Source organism: Lissotriton vulgaris, chromosome 6 (genome assembly GCF_964263255.1).
Source record: "Lissotriton vulgaris chromosome 6, aLisVul1.2, whole genome shotgun sequence".
Taxonomy (NCBI): Eukaryota; Metazoa; Chordata; class Amphibia; order Caudata; family Salamandridae; genus Lissotriton; species Lissotriton vulgaris.
Genome location: NC_141694.1, coordinates 753264964 through 753286812, shown reverse-complemented (window position 1 = coordinate 753286812; position 21849 = coordinate 753264964). Strand labels below are relative to the sequence as shown.

The following is a 21849-nucleotide window of genomic DNA, read 5'->3' as shown; positions in this document are numbered from 1 at the left end:
CAATGTACGCCACTTCAGTATACCTGATTCCACTTTATTCCACTGAGTAAATTAGGTTCAGCTTAGTGGTGGAAGGGCAAGGTGTTCCAATAAGAACCAAGTGTAATGTACAAAACCTTGCCTCTAACCGTTTTGAAATAAAATGTGCGAATCGCAGACAGATTATGCATGATGATCTTAGCTAAATCAAAGGGGATGATGGACGGAGTGTTAAAAATTGCAAGCACTCACCCCAGTCAACTGATCTGGGTTTAATCCATCATCATTCTTTAGCTCACTCCGCCACCCCTTTTCAGAAATGGCCATATGCAAATCAGTCTGGCCCTGTGCCTCATGGGAACAGTCCAGCCCGAACTGCCAAGCCATGTCTTCCCTGGACCGAAAACAAGCATCTAAATGATGATCTTAGCTGGCAGCTTGAAGAGTACCAGCTAATCCTGGATTGGAACAGAGGGTGAAGGGAGTGTAAACTGTTTTCTTCACCAGGCAAATAGATATGAAAAGAATCCACTATTTTACTGGGTGCCACTGCAGAGAAACAAGGGCAAAAGAAATATGGTCACTGAAACAGAAATCAAGGGAAATCTGGGCCGCACAGTGCAACTGTAGCCTGCGAACATGTTAGGCAGGTAATTCAACGTATATTAAATTGCAGTTGTCCAGCCAAAAGGACAGAAAGGCATTCAGTATCTGAAGCTTCTGACAAAGAGTGAAGGAATAAAGAATACACTTCAGAAAATGAAGCTGAAAAAAAGGACTTCACAACCGTATAGATTTGTTCTGAGAGAACAGTTACCTTTGATGTCCACGTTCCTTACAGTGAAAACAGGTGGGGGATAAGGCATGTGCAAAGGGCCTAGCTCATCAGGCCAGAAAGACAGTCTCAAAGAGCAAGTTAAACAACTCTCATTCTTTCACAAGTTGAACCACAAATTGGCAATATTTTGTATGCTCTTTTTATCTTTGACAGGAAAAAATCATTAATGTGCATTTTAACATAGGGTTTTTGAAAATCTTTCTTCTATTTTTTACCAAGCATTCTACCTTTTCAACTTTTCAGTTTTAGAACTGCTATTCAAACTCTTGCATTCTTACACCTGGTTGGTAGTAAAGCCCTACTCCATGGCCTTTCAGACTCTACAATGGGCACCCTACATGCCCAAGCATGTCTGATCTAGGATACAAATAACAATGATAACATAACCCTCTATTCTGGTGGAGGTCCATTGGCTTTCCTCACCAGCAGGCACCATCTTCAAACTCACCTGCACTATTTACAAAGTAATCGCAACCAACACCCCCTATTATTTTGCCAACAAGCTCACCATCACTGGTGGTTCTCTATACACCTGCACCTAGGACACGTTCAGACTGAAAACTATGAAGTGTAAAAAAGAAACAACAAGCAGACATTTTCCATCTATACATCCAGGATCTGAAGCAACAATCCTGCATCCATCAGGACCAACCCAAGGCTACTCCAGTTTAGCCAAAGAGTTGAAGTCTCGCCTCTTTAATGAACACTACATCACAATGCACTAATCTTGCATAACCCAGCTCCCTCTCCTACTACTCGTTCAGTATATTCTTGTCTTTCACCCTGTATAGTGCTCAGCTGCCTTTTGTCTATGTTTGCATTATAGAAATACCATATACATTCATACATACATACACAATGGTAACCTTTGCCACTCCAAAAAGTTATAGTTATTGGGAACGCAGACACCAATAACATCTAATTATTTTTTAGACGGCTTATTTTACCTTTCGTGAAAACAATATCAAGGCAGGTTTGAGTCATTTCTAGTATTTTGGAATCAATTTCAATGACTCATAAACAGTCCCACCACTTTACTTTTCTTGTTTGCCTATTGTCATGTCATTCTGTTACCGACATTGACATGATTAGCTCCACTTCTTACATCCAATTTTTAACTCTTTGTGTCCTAACCCATAGATCATCAGGGTTCCTCTGCCTCCCTCCCATGCACACCTCACTGGTGGTGCTGCCTTAGAGAACAATGAATGTTCATTGGAGTTTCACAGGTTGTTTGCATTAGTAGACCCTATCCTGTCTGAACATCGGCCCAACCGGGACGGAAATTCTGCAATCTTGGGGCATTTGATATTCTCGTTGTTGTGTTACTGGGCATGTACAGGCCCACATCACACCAAATAGCCAAAGTACACTCGATCACTATATCTATAATCCAGTAGCAAAGATTGGGGGACATTTTTTCCTTGTAATATGTTTCCAGTAAGTCCTTGATCCAATGTCCTATAAACAGGACTTCAAGAAATACTTCAGCCACACTTCCAAATCAGGTCTTTTTATTTCCAAGATAAGCGAAGACACAGGAGCAGCCGACGCGCGTTTCGCCCGCAGGGCTTTTTCAAGGCTGCAGAGAAATATATACACAACGACTATTTTAGATTTACAATCTAAACAATATCTACACTGTATACATGAGAATTCCAAGCCCTCAAGGTCCAAGATGTTAACAAAGATATTATTAAGTCCTAAAAAAACTTAATCTAAAAATTTTTGCTGGACACTGTGACATACAAGTCTAAGATTAAAAGCAAGTAAGTGAATTAATGATCACTTGTGTAAAAAAGGTTATACTTGAGAAAAGTGAACCCGATATGAGACTAGATAGAGTATAAAAGTGTGAAAAAAAACCTGGTGCGATTGGAATACCACCGAAACATTAAAGGAATGTTCTCCTACTTTTTTGCGGTGCACAAGACCCACCACCAAGTGTGATTAAGAAACTGGAGGTGAACATATGTAGTCTCACTTCAAAGAACTGTTCCTGTTGATAACAATGATGGTTGTTCAGGAATGGACATTTAGTTTGTTAAAGAAATATCTTCCATACGTAATAGAAACTATAATTTAAAAAAAAGGAAAAGACCTTTCAGAATTACATCGTTCCCTAGTAACCAATATGTAATAGCCCTCTATGTCAGGTGCTACACAAGCTAAGTCGATGACTAGTCTTGATGCACAAACAAAAAGATATCATCTATGAACCTTCTCCACACCATAAGTTTGGTTTGGTGTGGTAGGGGTTGTTATTTTGAGTAAAAGGATGGAAGAACCACGGTGGAAGAAATGTGTCTAAACTTAGATTATATATAGGGTCCCACTATAATTATTTCTTTTTTGTTTCCCTTGTTGTAGAAATACTACTGAACAAACAGATTACACAGGTGAGAGCATTAGGTCTCACTTTCTTTGCATGGAATGCATGCAGGATTTAGAGCAGGGACTTTTTTAAGAGTAGATTATCGAGCCCTGAAGAAGGCCTCAGACTCATGTGGGCTCATGTTGCGGGACAAAACATGTTGGCATTTTGAAGAGGGTATAACTGAATCAATTAATTCAGACACAACCCCATTCACGCTTTTATCCTATACCCCAGGTAACCACCGAATCAACGCACTGTTTGAGTATACCTGGAGGTATTTTTAACTTCACTCATCTGGTTCCCTGCATAGCCAGTTTTAATCTTTATATAAGAACTCCCATAACAGCTTGGGTTGAGTGAGCCCAGGTAGTGTGGAAAGACGCCTATGATGAAGCATGTCACGATAAGTGAGTGAGGTGTCATCGGCTGAGGTAAAAGAGTTATGCAATTGTATTGGTACATGAACGTGATATGCAGATTTAGAGGAACAAACTAATAAAGAAATAAACTTTTAAAAAGTGAGTGAGGTGTCTTTTCCAATATCTTTGGATATCCCAACCAAATAACTTTTTGGAGAGGAAGCAAACTCTGCGGGATCACGTCAACACGTTCCTCCTCCCCTTTTCTCTTTCTTTCTTACAGTCTAGACATCCCGAGGGATATATAGACGACAGCAGTTGCTTTTTTGTGATGCGAGTTGGGAATCCATCTCAGTAGTGGCCCTTGCTCTCACCGTTAATGACTGAGATCCATCATCAGCCAAAGATATTCTGCTGCTCTGATTCTATTTAACCTGATGCTTGCATTTGATACTGTGGACCATCTCTTGCATCGCTTTACCAGGGTAGGTCTTAGCATGTCCAGCCTAGCACAGTTTTACTACTTTTTGAAAGATCAAACCCAGACAGTAGTGCTGCCTCCTTCCTGCTCGTCTCCTCAACCAGTCAACTGTAGGTTAGCCCCGGGTTACACCCGCATCCCCAATTCTGTTTAATATTTAAGTTACTCCTTTGGCCTGGCTTATTAGATCCTTCTGTTGCATCACAATGTCTGACCCTGACAACACCCAGCTGTTTGTACACCTTGACCATCAAGCTACTCAGTCCACGATCAATTGACTATATTAATGTTTGAAGTATAAAAACTGAACTTCCTCCAGTTTTCTCTAGCTTAATGACAGCAAATCATACATTTTGCTAATTGGAAATAATACTGAAAGATGCCATCACGCTCTTTTGCCTATAACAGGGGTCTCAAACATTTTCTGCAGTGAGTGCTACTTTTGAACAGTGAAAATCATCATTAGCTACTGAAGGCTTAGCAACCCGTGTGTTGTTACCACACACCCCCACACCAAGCTTAATTGACTATAAGCCTAATGTCCATAGAGCCAATGCTACACTTTGACAAGTGGGGTTATGACAGGCTTGCCTTGTGTGCTAGTGAGAGAGTGGTCTTTGGGGATGTATGAACATGTGTGCCTATGAGTGGGATATATGTGTATAGGTGACGGAAAGACTGTGTTGTGTGTACTTGTGGCATAGAACATACGTTTTGCCATATGTGGCCCTATACATGTGTAATACAAATGGGAGAAATTTTAAGTGAAGACAAATGTTCAGAATATGGAAGAACATTTCTGGGGGTAAGTTCCTTAGTGGCTGCTGCTCTCTACTGGTTTGTTGTACCCAGTGTGTCTGCTGGTTATAGAGGTATTATTCATAATCAGACAAATTGAAGTCCCTTTTGCAATTCTCGAACGTTAGGATGTTCCAATTATGAAAAAGATCTGCTACTGTCAGGCATCCCCATTCTCTCATTGCATCTAAGGGACCTGGTTCTAATGCAGGGGGAAAAGCAGGATTAAAATGTATGGGTGTGTACGGAGAGGGGAACACTGTCCACCCACTCTGCTATTCACCTCATCCCATACTTTCAGAGTGGTTCGTGTAGGTGTACTGAGGTAGGCATTTGGAAACCTCCCTGCTTTAGGGTTCCATAGAACGCCCAATTTGACCTTTCCCACTCCAACACTATCCATATATAACCAGTGCTTCTATGAGTGTTAAGAGACCATTTAGCAATCACTCTTAGTTGAGCCGCATTATAGTAAAGGTGTAAATCTGGGAGGGCAAGTGCTCCCTGCTCCTTCAGCAGCCTCAGAAGTGTATATGGTAGTCGGGGTCGATGCTTATACCAGAGGAAGCCAGTAATAAGTGAGTGGAGATCTGGGAGAAAGTCACGTTCCAGGGTTATGGGTAAACTTTGTAAGAGGTAGAGCACCCTCAGCAGGACATTCATCTTAACCGCATTAATGCGGCACCAGGAATGTATACAGGGGGACCCGCATCAAAGGTGTGCTTTAAAGTGCTGGAGAAGTGGAGGGAAATTGGCCTTATATAAACTCATAATTTTGGGAGTGATTCAGTCCCCTAATATGTTATAACTTTCTTTGCCCACTGAATTCGCAAAGTCGTCACAAATGATTCCATATCTCCATGGAGCATGGTTAAGTTTAGGAGGCAAGATTTCGTTGTGTTGACCCGAAAGCCTCCCACAGTTTCAAAGCTGCCTAAGTCTACCAAGAGGTTCCCTAAAGTAGATGTCAGATTAGTAAGGGTTAAAAGGATGGTGCTTGCAAATAGTGATATTTTATGGCCTGTTCTTCCAAAGGTAATACCCCACATTGCTGAGTAAGCTCGAATCTGAGTGGCCAGGGGGGGGGTCCATGCATAAGGCAAATAACAACTGAGTCTGGTGGCATTCCTGTCTCATCCTTCTTCCAAATAAAAAGGGTACGGAGTTTTATCCATTAACTAACACCATTGACCTAGGAGCTGCATAGATAGCTCGGATCATTGTGATAAATTTGTCACAGAAGCCAAAGTGTGCAAAAGTGAGAAAAGGAAAGGACCAGTCAACCCGATCAAATGCTTTTTCCATGTCGAGTCCCAAAAGCACCAACAGGATCTGTTTATTCTAGAAAAGAATTACGCACTTTGAATTTCTCCAATTTAAAATAATAGATGTATCTTTCACTGTATCAAGAAAATAAAACTTAAGAGTTAACTTTGTTTATATGGATTTTTATAAAACACATCATTTAAATGTTCTCCCATTTCTAAGTGTCATATTTACAAACACCAAGCATCTTGCTCTCAGTGCCCTGTAGACGTGGTGCCATATTTATAACAGAAAAATACATTTTTTGAATGGGAGGAATTTTAAGTGAATAAACATGCTTCATAAAACATTAAGACATCTTTGCCTCAATTGAAAGTGGAGAAAGACATTAATATTTGATGTTTCATAGAAAAGGTTTTCTTCAGTTCACATAAAAAAATGACTATTTTCAGTTATAAATATGGCACAGTGAATACTGGGCACTGGGAGCAAAAAGCCTGCTGCTTGTAAATGCGACACTTTGAAATGGGAGAAAATTAAAATGAAAAGTTAATCATTTAGGTAACTTTTCATTCTTATTTTCTCCCACTAAAAAGCCTTCAGAAACATATTTTTTGTTCTCATGCTTAAATATTGACTCAACAAGGACTTTTATTTAAGAGTTAAATACCTCAGTGCTTCTGTTCTTCCCCTCTGTGACCCGGCCTGGACAATAAATATGACTGATCACTGTTCATTATCAGGCTCTGCTATCTGCAGCCTGGTGATAATAATGTAAACAAGGCATTCCCTTAATGTTAAAATAAAAATGTGACCATGTGCTTATTTAAAAATTAAATCAAAGCTACCAGCTACTTTGAAGGTGTCTGGGAGTTACTGGTAGCTCAGGATTGGATTGACTGGTTGGAGACACCTGGCCTATAGCAATGGTAACAGGCCCTTCATTTGTAGCTATCGTCAAATCCTTTGGTGCTCCAGTAATGACTATTGCAATCTCCTTTATCTTGGACCACCAGAATGTTTGTTGACTCAAATACAAAGAAATACAAATGTATTGTCCGGTTAGTCTGCAGGCTAAAGAAATAGGGCCAAGTCACCCCACACTTACATTGGCATCCAGTAAACCAAAGCAGGAGTTTTGTCTTATGCATTGAGTCTTACATGGCATTGAAAACTTACCTTTTTATCACATTTCTCCCTCAAAAATTTAGTGAAACCTGATGTTTACACTCAAACTCACAAATGCTGTTCTCAATCTCATGAGCCAAATGCTCCCGGCGAGGTGGCCGTGCTCTTTCCCTACTTGATCTTCAACTCTGGAATGGCCTTCCAATGGGCATTAAGTCCATGCTGTGTCTCCCTACCTTCAGAAAGACTTTTTTTGCTAACTTTACATTGTTTTCTTTCCTATGGTTTGTCTCTTCACTGACGTTCCCAGTGCCATCATGCTACTGTTGGTGATACATTCCCTACACTGCACTTACACGGTACGTGGGAGTAGTTTTGTGAATCCCTTTCTTCTGTTGGTTCTTTTGTTCCACTAATATTATTTACTTAAACTAATAATGCAATAATTTCGTTTTTAAACGTAGTTCAGATCCAATACCCAATCAAACTTACTTATGAAGTTAAGAACAATTTGCGTGGGTTAGCAGCAAAGTTGAACACGGTCCTTGAAGCAAAATATTAAAATGATATGATATGATATGATATGATTTGATATGATATGATAAAATACCTCACTATGATCTATCTGGTCGTTGTGTGCGTCTCTATTGGGAAAACTCTACCTGTTAATGAATAGTACACCATCACAGCCATCGTATTGTTCTATTAGAATTGAGGGGGAAAAAGTCAGTTAAATAAAAGCCTTTTGTCACATACTGTTATTGAAATAGTTGTGAATGTGAGTAGATAAATAAAGAAACCATCATTTGCCGGGGAATTATCTCGCGAGAATGCAAGCCCCTTGCGCTCTAGCGTACAATTTTACACAACCGTTTTCCCTATATGGCAATCATGTGAATGAATGGCTATGGCACAAATAATGTGAACCCTTACAGTACATCGGATGTGGTGTCTGAAAATGAGAGTGCAGTGAGACGAGAAGACATACTGGCTTTCAGTACGAGCTCGGTGGCTTGTTGCTGCAGTCGGTCTTTAGCAGCTGCTAGCTCAGTTTCCACCTCCTTGTGTTTGCTGAGCAGAGATGATTCCTCCTGCTTGACATCCTCCAGCTGCTTCTGAAGGACCTGGAAGTACATACAGAATTCATGAGCAAACCTGGCTGATGCTAAAATAAGCACACCATGAGAACAAAAGCAATACACCTAGGGACGGATGGCACACTTTCCCCTGAATGCTGCTGGGTTCGTTCAATGACAATTAGTAAACTTACCAGAAATTGGAATTCAAAGTTCAATCAATTCAGTCAGTCACTCTATTACAAAAGTAGTTACTTTCTAATAACATTGAGCCATAAAAAATGCCTATGCAGAAGTCTGACAATCCTTGCAAAATGGATAGTCATTACCACACACTGAGCTTTACAAACATTGCATGACCTGCACTTTTTTCACAGTAAATTTCAGCATGACAAAACCTGTCAAAATCTACTGTGGGTAACACTTCTATGCATACAAAATGTAGTGTAGAACTCACGCATTTGCCTGCTAGTCTCCGTTTTCTGGAAAATACTAGGAATAGGAAGTATTTACTGTACCCAATAAATAGCTCTCTGGAATAATTGTACTTACAGGGGTCAGTAATTACTCTACCCCATTCTGGGGCACTCAATCAATCAATACTTTACTTTAATTGTTTTTTTGCAATAAAAAAAACCATAAAAGTCAAAAGATCAAAACAAACATCAATAAAAATCCATCGGGATACAAAAGCAAAACAAAACGACCATTTTAGACCCATTGTTACAAAGTTTATGAGAAAGCACCCCTCCCCCCCCAGTTAATCATAGCTGGACCTGAGCCTAATGGTAGCCCCTAAAAAGCTGAGCGTAAACAGTACTGAATCATTTAAAAGGAGTTGCAAAAAGATAAAAGCATGTCTAACTCTCTTAAAAAATGTTTTTTTAAGAATAGGAATAATAAATGACTTTGTGGGAACTTCATAAAAGCTACAGAGCATTAAAAAGTGCATCATATCCTGTGGAAACTGTCAGTCGCAGCCACAGGGTATGAGACCCTGTCCTCGATGGGCACCATGTGGTTGGGTCAAAAGGTAATAAAAAAGGTCAAACCGAAATCCGGTCAATAAAAAGCAGTCATAATTGGTTTTAACCCCTAAAAGATATGGTGCAGTAGTTGGCACAGTGTTCAGTACGATGTACCTATGCACACTTGGCTTTCTTGACTCTGCTTCCTCTCTATCCCAGTTACACCTGGTAAAACCACTCTTTTAGCCTGGTTAAGCCCCCCCTTTGGATCTCTTGCCGATTATCAAATAGATCTGCCCTTCCGAGCCTGAAAATGTATTCTTTTACATACTTTCTCCAACAAAAGCAATCGCTTAGATTATCCTTGCTAAGGAAGTTTTCCTTCTTGGTCCATGTCTTCATCCACATAGCAAGGGGGCCGAAAGTCAGCTCATCTGAAAGAAAGGCCAACCACAGTTCTTCGTGCACTACATACGACGAGATGCACTGCGGTACAGAAAGTAACCGTCTCAAGAAAGGATTTTTGACAATTTGCAGTGGCTACTGCCCAGCGTAACCCCATATTTTGCTCCCATAAGTGACCTTAGAGATACATTTGGCCCTGTAGATCTGCAGACAGGTCCCAATCGGTTTGCTGCCTAGCCTGGAAGCAAAATTCAAAACTGCAGTGGTCGCTCTGGCCAGGTGACTTTCATGGGGCCCCAGCTCAGGGCATCATCAAACACAAATCCTTAATAAGAAAAAAGCATTTGTCTTGTGGAATTTATGTGATTCGTACTTTAAAAGTATAAGCCTTAACTGTACGAGGTCCCACCCGCATTACAAACGATTTGCTGTGGTTGACCAGTAAGTCCACATCCTCCATAAAATGTACAAAAGAATTCAACAAGAGTTGTAAACACCTAGCTGTCCTCGCCATGAGGACAGCATCATCTGCTTACAAGAGGACCAGCAAACTACGCTTACCCACCTGAGGGTAATCCACTTTTGAATTCTAAAGGACCTTCTCCAGAGAATTAATGTACAAGTTAAAGAAGAAAGGAGCCAGGATAGAACCCTGATACCAGGATAGAACCCTGATACACCCCTCTCCTAATAGGAAACTTTAAAGGTTTTTAGAGTAAAGAACAACCGTATTTGAATCTCTGTGGAGGTACCTTAAAAACAAGACAAGGTCCTTGTCTATATCAATAGAAATCATCATCTGCTATAACTTTGATCTGTTAACACAATTGAAAGCTGAGGACAAGTTCATAAATGCGAGATGGATAAAAACGGTACGTGCTACGGTATACTTGTTCAGGACCACATATAAATTTAAGCATTGGTCCACTGTTAACCCCTTCGATGCTGATGACGAGCTCAGCTCGTCATCAGCCACGGGTGGCGTGTGCTGATGACGAGCTGAGCTTGTCATGTAACGCGGTATTTTTAAAAATGCCGCACAGCGCAAAAATCACCGCAGCAGCGATGCGGTTAAACAACCCTGGCTAAAATCATATTGTACCTCAGCTAAGATCTTATTTTCATCCGCCCAGGATACGAGCCGGTTTAAGACCATACGACCCACCACCTTTACCACAGAATCCAAAAGGGAGATGGGTCTATAACAATGAGTGTTACCCCGATCCCCTTTTTAAAGATAGGGACAATGGTCGATAAGGCCCATGAGTACGGGCGGCTAACCTTGACCGCCAAATTAATGACTGCCGTGAGAAATGCCACCCAAGTGTCTACGTTCACAATGTGGAGGTCTGGCAGGATCCCTTATGGGCCTGGGGCCTTGTTTGTTTTTTTAGACCCATAATACCTGCTATGGTCTTTTGTGCTGGTATAATGACCTCTAGTTTACCAACCACACTTTCCTATCCTTTCCTAGTGGTTAGGTTGAGCTGGAACATGGTCTCAAAGTGGCTAACCCAGTCGTCCTCTGATATACGGGCATCCATTAGATTGCCATTATCACCTGGCAGAAAGGGTTGTTAATGATGCTACAAAACTTGGCACTATCGTCCAGGCTAGTGACCTCTACTAGTTCTGACCAGGCCTCCTCTTTCAGGACTGACTTACACTTGGCCAGGTCTTGGCTCTTCAATGGTACTTGACTGCGAGAGGGTCTCAAGGTGTCACTCCCAGAGCCTCTTCCAGTCTCATTGAGGTGCAGGAGCACTCGGAATCAAACCATTTCAGTCCTGAGTGCGAAAGTCACCAGCACGGAGCCGGCAATAAATTTGCAATGGCACCAGACATACTACTAAAGGCCTCCATAATATCCACTTGGTTGGCTTCACTATCTAAACAGGTAGCAAACTCCCTGTTGCACTGAATTAAAATGGACTAAAAAAAGCTGGTTCGGAATGATTTGACCCCAGGATTTTGATCACTGTGTGAGCTGGCCTTAATACGTCCACGATGTAAGAGTAGAAAGGTGTAGAGACAAAAATAAAGTCAAAAAATGCCTCACACCCTCTCCCAGTAAAGGTAGGGGCAATATCAGTTTTCCCTGGGAGAAGCTTATTCATAGCAGATGTTAGATCTATTCCTGCAAAATAACATTTAGTAAGGAGCCCTGAGGAGTGTGTTCCATATGTAATCCAGCGCAATGCGCACAATCCATGTTGTTCACCCCCGTGCCTTATGTTCCCACACATATAAACATTGAAGTCCCCTGCTATAAATATTTTGAAGTAATTTTGCCTGCTCAGGGAAATGTCCCTCAGAATAGAACCCAAATGTGTGATGTTGCAAACTTCCATTGTGGGCACTCTTTATCAGGGCCCCATTAAAGTGCACAAAAAGGAGTAGAAAACTAAAGAATATCTTTTAGCAGGTAATTAAAGAAATCGAATGTGTCCAGACTGTCTACACTGATGTTTTCTGTTTTACTCTTTCCCCTTCTAGAGTCCTTCAGTTTTAGTTTAGCATGCGTCTTGAAATATTGTATTGTTGTTTCGTGTTCTGTCATAGTGGGATCCACAAGTGGAGCACTTCAAAATTGTTCCTCTATGTATTAGATGTTATTCGTAAATACTGGTTTGTGTTCCGGTTCAGGGATGGCCTGGCCTGACAGTTCAGGCTTGGCTGTTCCTATTGAAGCAGGCTCAAGACTGATTTGCATATGGCCGTGTCCAAACTATGGCGGCATGGCGCATAAAATAACAATGGACTAGGATGCCGCATGGAGTAATTAAAAGTGGCTAAGATTATTTCAAGCATTCCTTCTATCAAATGTTTGGACACCTTAATATGTCAACTTAAGTGGGACGGGTATGCCCAGACGTGGGTCCCGTGCACACTGTGTTACTAAAATAAAGCTATATCTGGCTGATGAGCCCTAACTAGGGTGAAACCGGTCTTGGGTTGCTAATTTCTGGTTCAGGAAGGACCTCACCTGGCAGTTTGGGCTGGGCTGTTCCAGTTGGACCAGAGTCAAGACTGATTTTCATATGGCTGATGGTGCTGGCAAGACAGAATCTGTAGTTCATTGTTCCAACCTTCCCTGACATTTCTGGACAGCTGTCACCCCAAAAATAGCTAGACTGAGCTAGCAAATACATTCATCAATATACATTTGAAACTAGGCAGATCACTTCTCAAACTCTTGACTTAGAAAAACCTATGAAAATGCTTTTAGGGGTCCTATGCAAATGTATTGGATTTGCTTTTGCAACCTTAAGCATAGGGAGAGAGCCTCTAACAGTCAGAAAAACAGCAACATTGTGAGTGATACTGAAGAAGAAACCATTTTCATCTTCTTAGGTGCTTAAGCTTACCTTACGCTGGATGAAAGGCTTTCAGGGGGAATAGATTCAGGCCAATGTGAGGACAATAAGGGCAGTGATCACTGGGTAAACAAAGATGTGATGACTTGGTGATGATCAAGGCCATAACAGTGACATAAAAAAAGGGTATGATGAAACAAGGAAACACATGATTTAGTGAATGAAAGAGATAAGGCAATTAAAGTTCTGGTGATAGAACGACTGTGAAATTACGTGTTCCCTAAATTTTATGTACCATAATTGTAACAAGCAGTAGCTTTCATTTCTTACCTACGCTAACTTTGCCTAGAGCATTTATTTATTTAAACGGTTTTACATAGCGCTGGCTAGACCCAAAGGTATCAGAGCGCTTTACAAGGGATGGAAGTGGAGACACAATGCAGTAATTACATTACATTCGGACAAAAAGGAAAAGCAAAGTATATGAGCAAAATGTAAGAGCAATAAATACCTAGACAAGGAAATAAGTAGTAACATTTAGTCCATAACCAGGATTTGGGTAACTATGTAAGCGTGGTTGGCCAGGGGAAGTGGGGGGGAGGTATGGGGATAGGGTAGAGCCGGAGCAGGAGAAGGGAGACAAGATAGCATGTAGGAGTATGCAGTGAAAATATGAGAACTAGTGGAAGGAGAATGGAGGTATATGTGAGGGAGGGGGGTGGGGTTAATAGGTCAGGTATAAAGCGGTGAGAAACATAGCACCAAAATGGGTAGGTTGTAAGGTGAACAGATCAGAGACCCCAGTATTTGAGGAGAAGGTGTCGCCTGAGATCTTTTTTGAAGCTGAAGTATGAGGGGTTGCAACGTAGATCTTTGGGGAGTGCGTTCCAGATGGTAGGCGCATTACCGGAGAAAGAACGTGACTGGATAGCTTTCTTGTTTACCAGGGGCGGTACCAGTATGAGAGCATTGGTGCTCCTCATTCCTCTAGAGAAGACCGTTTGTAAAGTTTTTGTGAGAGATACAGTGGGGTTCTTGTAGATGGATTTGCCTTCGAAGGGAAGCCATTGGAGATCTTTGAGGATGGGGGAGATGTGATTGAACCTCTTGCAATCAGAAATAACCCTGGCGGTGAGGTTCAGGACAGACTTGATTGAGAATAGGTGGACTTTAGGTGTTCCGAAGAGCAAGGCGTTCCCGTAGTCTAATCTGGAGAGTACTAATGATTGAACAACAGATTTAAAATCGTCAACAGGAATGAAGGGTTTGATTTTCTCGAGATGAAGTAGGGAAAAGAGAGCGCCTTTTGCTGCGTTTTTAATGTGGGGAGAAAGGCTGATGTTTTGGTCAATGCTTATTCCGGGGGATTTGACTGAGCTAGAGGTGACCAAGGAGCAGTTGAGAGCTTTGATGTCTGAGAGCCAGTGTTGAATGGGGAGCCGTTTTTTTTAGGGGCAAAGATAATGACTTCAGTTTGTTGGGGGTTGAGTTTCAGGTGATTGTGATGGAACCATCGTTGAATCTTAGTCAGGGTATCATTGAGGTGCAGAATGTCAGCATGGGATTTGATTTTATTGTAAAGTTGGGTGTCGTCCGCATAGAGGTGTTAGTTGATACCTGCTTTCTTTAGAATGAGGGCAAGGGGGTCCATAAAGAGGTTAAATAAATAAGGAGAGAGAATGGACCCCTGGGGAACAGGGAGACAGGCATAGATTTAGAGAGGCGGTTGCTGATTTTAATTTGATGGGTTCTGAACTGAAAAAAGGAGGTGAACCATTCGAGAACAGGACCATTGAAGCCAAATCTGCCTTTGAGGGTGTTGAGTAAGGCAGAGTGACTGACAGTATTGAAAGCAACAGAGAGGTCAAGAAGGATGAGAAGGGAAGCCTCCCCCTTCTCTAGGGAGTGAGGGATATCATCCACAATATTGAGCATCGCAGCTTCTGTACTACAGCACTTTCGGAAGCCTGACTGTAATGCGTCCAAAAGGTTGAATGAGTCAATGTGTTTGTCCAGTTGTTGCAAAACACATTTTTCTAGGGCCTTGGAAGGAAGAGGCAAGTTAGAGATAGGACGCATATTGTTAAGGTCGTTAGGGTCAGCAGCAGCATTTTTGAGGATGGGAGAGGTTTGGCAAAGCTGGAGGGAAACAGGGACACAACCCGAGGCCAAAGAGGAGTTGATGATGGTAGTCCAATAAAGTGTAATGATATGCTTTAAATCTTGAACGAGGTTGGCGGGGAGCAGGTCAAAGGTATGCGAAGAGGGTTTAAGCTTAGTGATAATGTTGTGGGCTTCACGCTCGGTAACAGGGCTAAAGTAAAGCAAAGAAGCGTTATTTTTGAGCTGTGGGTTGGGGAGGCAGTATTCCAGGGGGGCGACGTCATGCGGGAGTAGAACAGGGTCTGGAGGGGAAGAAGGAGAAAAAAGCAACTTTGGTGGGAGGTCATGGGGGGGTGAGGAGCTCTGTGGTGAGGGATTTGACGCAAAGGATAGATCAATTTTGGAAATTTTCTCGGAAAAGAAATTCGCAAGTTCTTCACGTCTTTTGGTAGTGGCGATTAATTTGGGGGGGGGGGGCAGAAGTTGCTTCAATTTTGATCATGTTGAAAAGTTCCCTAGGTCTATTCTTAGCTCGGTCGAGTTGAGAGCGAAAGAAGGAGGCTTTTTCATTGTGGGTATGTTTTTTGTAATTGCCCCTAGCGGTTCTGAGGAGGGCAAGGTTTGGGGGAGAGGGATGTTGTCTCCATGTGTGTTCGGTCATCCTAAGCGCGCGTCTCTCATTGTTGAGATCTGCATTAAACCAGGATTTGGGGGGGATGTTTCTTTGTGGTTTTAGTTTGGCAGGGGCAATTTGGTCAAGGACCGCAATTATGGATTTGTTGTAGTATTCAGTGAGATCATTAGCATTTTGTGAGGGAGGAGGAAGTTGAAGTTTTGCTTTGAGTTTAGACTCCAATTCACCTGGAGGGATAAGGTGAATGTTTCTGGTTAATTTCTTATCTTTGATGTTATTGGGGGAGGGGGAGGTGTAACGCTGTTGATCATGAAGAGTATAAGGTGATGGTCCGACCAATCAATAGATACAATTTGCGAGAGGTAGGCCAAATCTTTGCTAGAAATGATGGCGTCAAGAGTAGCTCCTTTGTCATGTGTTGGGGAATGTTAAAGTTGAATCATGTCTGTAATGTCGAGGAGGTCATTGAGGATACAAACCGAGGGATCAGTCTTATTGTTGCAGTGAATATTGAAGTCTCCGAGGAAAATGTTTTTGGGGTTGGAAACCGAGGCTTGGGAAAGTAGGTCAGACAGTTCCTCTACAAAGGGCAAAGGGTCACCGGGGAGATGGTAAATGTTATGTAGTCGAATAGCAGGGGCCCCCTGAACTTTATGTTCGGTCCCATGTATTCACAAGTGGCTTGATCGGAGTTCTTAACAAGGGAGAGTGGGAGTTTATCTTTATAAATGATGGCTAGGCCCCCTCCGATTTTGTCAAGCCTATCTTTTGTGAAGATAGAGTAACTGGGGGAGAGAGCATGTCAAGAATAGATGAGGATTCAGCCTTGAGCCAGGTTCCCGTAAGAAAGGCAAGGCAATGTCAATGGTTTCACTGAGGATAGTCTCTGCGATTTCTGTGGCATGTCGTGCCGTCGATCGACAGTTGACCAGCATGCAGTTGAGGGCTTTGTGGTTGGTCTCATGGGAGTATCCAGAGTGGATAGTGGTGAGTTGTGGGGGAGGCCTGGGCGAGCTGGGGGAGGCAGGAGTGCGGCTAATCCCCAGGATCACGGGAATAGTGGAGTGAAGAGTAGAAGGATCCCTAGTCGCTGTGAGTTGGGGAGGATGCCTGGGCGAGCCAGTTGCGTTAGTGAAGGGGTTTCTCCACAGGGTCACCGGCATAGTGGAGTGAGGCATGCAAGAGTCAACAGTCATGGAGCTGGGGGAGTAGGAATTGTTAAGCTCCCCAGGGTCCGGGGAGGCATGATAGGTCGGTGCTTGGGATGGGCTAAGGAGGGGATTATTAGGGAGTACTTCCGATGAGATGCCATAGTGGGTGGTACATCTTTGTGGAGGGAAAGAAGTGTAGGGAAGCGCGTTGACGATTTTGACGGGATAATTGGCAGGTTTAGTTTGAGAGAGGGAGTTAAAGTCTTTCCTGAGAGATTAAAGTACCAAAGTCAAGACAGAGAGGTGGAGTTCAATGTTAAGAAGCGATTGGGTTAAAAACATGGACGGTAAGGAGGTAGGGGGGTCAGTGGAGAGAAGGACATGTTCCACATCTTCCGGCTACTTAATTGCTTAGCGGTGCCCGGTTCAAACACCAGCCAGGTCCCGTACGATCCATAAGCAGGTTTACAGTCTGGTGAGCCCTCAACCACAAGTAAGTGCCACATCGATCGAAATGCGCAGGATACGCGCTGTCATTACCGCTGATCCTTCTCCCGTTTTTGTAGCAGCCAGCAAGACGGCTAAAACCTTTTTTCTCCAATCCCAAATAGGTAGTGACACTAAGGGTCCCCCGCCAAACGGGTCCTAATTTACGTTGTATTTTCGTAACCAACGTAAATATAATTTAACTTTGCTGAAGTGATATGGACCAATCTTTTGGCCAACATTGTACACAAAAATTACAGCTATCTTCATGTATAGCTCTCCATTCAATACTACACCATGGAGTATAAATGCAGTTACCTTGACCTGATTTCCTGCAGCCATTATGCATTTATTACTCCGCTAGAAGCACGATGGAGGCGCTATGTCTAGCCCTATCACAAGCATGTGTTTTCCACCAGATAGCTCATTTTTAACATGCATGCTGTGTGCGCGAGTGTTGTACACATATGAAAGACAATCAGTGTTCTTACAATTTAGTAACACACCGCGGATGAATGACCTTACAAACTGGCACACACTGCGTATGAATGACTTTATTGGAATTTATATGTTAAATGTTGTCCTCTTTTTGTTGTCTTGTCATATTCCTTTACAGGTAAATTACCGCAGATGGACACGAAATACGGTTAGTCCCCACAGCATAAGTTAGCACACCTTAGCGCGTGTGCTACTTAAAATGCGAATACACGTGGTGTAACTACCTTTTTGCCACTCACTTTCACTTTTTTGCACCATATTTTTAATTCACTTGAGTACGGTCCTGAAGAAAGCCCTACCTGTTTTTTTAAGGGCTGAAACATGTTGACCTAATAGATAACTAAGACTCAACTAAAAAGTCTTTTTGAGTTATCCACTTGTTTTTAACATATCCTGGGCCACTGAGAATAAAATACTTCTAGTCAGTCAGTGTCCCAGAGATATTTTTAACACACCACTTCATCATACTATCACAAAAAAACAGCTCCACTGTAATCAGGTGTCACAGCAGAGGTGAGTACCGAATGATGAAGCATGACATCAGCTATGTTGGTGTGTGAGGGTTCTTCTAACAAACCCCTGCGGTGCCAGACACTGCAGTGTCGGACATTGTGCTAGGCAGGTCCTTCCAATTTATTTTTAAACATGTTCCACATTAGTCAGGGTGAGATGAATGGGAGGTGGAAGTGGAGGGAACCCAGGAGTCGGGAAGAGAGGGATGTTCGAGATGCTGGGCTGGGGAAGGATTGTAGTGTGAGCGCCCACTTGCCCAAAATGGAGAGGCCAGTGAGGAAGGGGGAGAGAGGATTTGGGTGGCTAAATAAGAAGAAGAAGAGTCAAGCGAGGGAGAGGATGCTACAGGGGGGTTGGGATCAGAGGTCTGGGATTGGGAGACGTCGAGGTTAGCAAAGGAGCCAAGTAGAGGTGGAGTTGGTGTCGGAATAGGTGAAGATGGAAGGACTTCCTGAGATTGAGAGGCTGTAGAAATATGAGCAGGGGAGGTTAGTATATTATTTAGGGAGCTGAAGTGGTGCTCAAAGATGGAGAGGCGGATTTCAGAAGATTGTATGAGAATAATTCCGCATTTAAAAATAGAGATGTCAATTTCGCCATACAGGATTTTGCCAGGATTCTTTATGGGGAGGTGGTGGAGGAAGATACTTTTCCATTTGGAGGGGCGTCTGGAGTAAAAGATGTAGTTAGTTTTGATAATGGATGTGAGGCTTAGGTAATTGTCCACAAATAAGGTTTCTTGGTGACAAATCAATAATTTATGTTTCAGGTTCCTCTTGGCATTTTTAGAGAGGTTGGGAGGGTAACGGATGGTCCAAGAGTTGGAGCCAAACCTAGTGATAAGTGTGTCTGGTGTAGTGAGGGTGTGACTGGGGGGAGGCATGGTAATACCACTAGGATGATCGGATGTGCGGGTAGGAGATTAGCGGGATGTGAAATGGATGGAGAGAGGGGGGGGGGGTAGGAGAAAAGTCTGTGAATGTGAAGAATTGGTCTCAAGGCTGGGACAGGGGCCTTGTATTGCATTGGTTTGAGACAGAGAGGTGTTGTAAAACTGAGGGAAATCCAGAGGTACCAACCTTAGTGTTAGTCAGCATGATAGAGAAGGCGAGGGTGACATAGTGATCGACCGGGTGGGGGACCACGAGCTACAGATAAATGGGAAGAAGATGTGAGGAGTAAGAGGAAGAATGGAATATTGTTAAGGGGCAGACTGCTGTGTACAATTATGTGGATAATAAATAGAGTCTAGATGAGGAAGATCAGTTTGGGTGTATGAGGAACAATAGACCCAGGAAAGTCGGGTCACAATTCAATGAAATACAGTTTAGACTAGCGACAGGTAAAGTCAGAAATTGAGATAAATGGCATCAAGATGACGTAGATGAGTTAGGGTGCAAGTAGTGCAAAAGGATTATAAATACCAAGTGCATAGTAGCAGGTAACAATACATTGGAGAGGTAAGCACAATAAGAAGAGGAAGGTCCGAATTGGGAAACACAGATCGCCAAAAGGTTACACAGATCGCCAAAAGGTTAAAAAGACAATATAGGTGGGGAAATTATTACAGATTGTCAAGCCTTAGTTGTGTTTCCCCCTGGGACCTGAGATGGAAACTGGTAAACCTGCTTGCTCAGCCAAAACCATTTACATTTCTTTTATTCGTCAAGGCCATCTACTAATTCTCTTAAGATCATTATTTTCTTGGTGATAAATAAGCCATTGCTATTCAGAATTTTAGTCACGTGATGGACTAGTAACTATGTAAATAACAGAGTATATATTTGTTCTCTACCTTCTTTTAGAAAGCTCCATTGCCATTGTGGGGATGTCTCCTTGTTTGTAATTTCTGCGACTCACAACTACTAATCTTTCAATAAACAATTCACAAAGTCAACCTAATCATGAATTGGAGTTTTCAGCTACAGAACTTGCTGCATTGGTAGAGAATCGCAACGACTTCCCTGGAAACTCTACTCGAGCTGGACGAGACCTCCAATAGACAACTCCAGGTTATAAGATATGACAGAGTATTCTCTGTAGGAGAAATTTGGTGAAGGACAGCTAAATGCTCAGTTTGGCATTAGTTTAAACAGTCTTATGTGATTTCATATCTGAAATAGTAATCTATTTGGAATCTATTGATTACACAATCTGTACTTTTTGTTGCTTTAATGTTGGATATAAGCTGCCTGGGATGGAGATAATGAGAAGAAATGGTTGAATAAGAAAGGGGTGAGTTTAGGGAACATAGAGCTAAATGTGTGAATAATGTTCCCAGAGGGATGGCAGAGTTGCGAAGGCTCCAAGATTAATACCTACTGAATGAGTGTTCAGCAGTCTCAACTTCTGTGAACATGACCAGATATGTTTCGGTTGCATGGGGTCAGTGGACAACCAAGAGTGCACACTCTGATCCTCATCATTACCTTCTCCCGGAACCCTTCCATTTCCCCACCCGAAATGAATGAGCTGGGGCTATAGGTGGCAGACGACCTAACCCTATTTCCCGGAAAAGTGAGGGATTCATTAGGTGAAAAAGGGACCAGAGAAAGAAAACAGAACAAGGGTCCCCTAGAAAGGCTCTCACTATCATTATGTGTGGTATGGTAGAAGCAGGCGTAGGTTTAGATGAGCTAATTCTTAAAGGTAGACTGAACAACCCAAAAACAAAATCTCACAGATCACTGGGTGAACTTTCTGAACTGGAACAAAGAAGCGATGAAAAGCCAGCAGGAATCCCATTTAAGAGATCATTAGGACATTGAGGAGAAATCGAGGTACCAAATAGTCACATGAGGGATAGGATCTGAACGTGCAACCCCACTGCACTTCCTTCCCCATAGCTTTTCACCCAAATCATTAAGACCATCCAGGAAGATAGACAGGAGGATTTCTCAGTTATCGTGTGTTTTTCAATTCCGGCGGATGGTGCCAGTGGTAGCACCCAGTGGTAGAGCAACACTAGCTGATAAGAAGGCCAAGATGCAACAAGCAGGAGTAGCACATGGAGAATGTACAAGCTAGTGTGGCAAGCGGCAGAGCATTAATTTGCTCTGTGACAGAAAGTAATGAAATAAGCGCGAGGACCAGACGTGAGACTGACACAAAAACACCCCAAGTTGCTCTTGTTCAATTCTTTACCATTTGCAAGCACACTCTCAATGTGCTCATGTACATGCACTTACTATTAACTGGCATAGGCTGCTTCCGACTGTTGAAAGAAGGGCTGTATGTTCTGAATGAATAGATGAACCCTGTCCCCCAGTAATGACGGTGGTAAAAGATTTTGTGTTCTTTCTAGCATTCACCCATATGCCCTATTACCATTAAGCAAGTACCCTGGCCACTAAGTAAGAGGTTTAGGTCAGATATATGTTCTCTGGTCTTTATCTGCTCTTTTGAATATTACTAGATATGTTTCCACAAACCAAAGAAAACTCCCGGAATTTTTGGGCAGAATTGCTAACTA

The 21849-nt window shown here is 42.4% G+C and overlaps 1 protein-coding gene across 4 annotated transcripts in view; it reads right to left on the bottom strand.

Moving 5' to 3' along the window:
- FAM184A (family with sequence similarity 184 member A) overlaps positions 1-21849 on the bottom strand; it is a 499679-nt gene that overhangs the window by 241962 nt on the left and 235868 nt on the right. For all 4 annotated transcript variants that reach the window (XM_086926730.1, XM_086926731.1, XM_086926733.1 and 1 more), the window contains exon 3: positions 8215-8350. In XM_086926730.1, coding sequence (XP_086782856.1) covers positions 8215-8350 — 136 coding nt within the window. The remainder of the gene's footprint in view (positions 1-8214; positions 8351-21849) is intronic.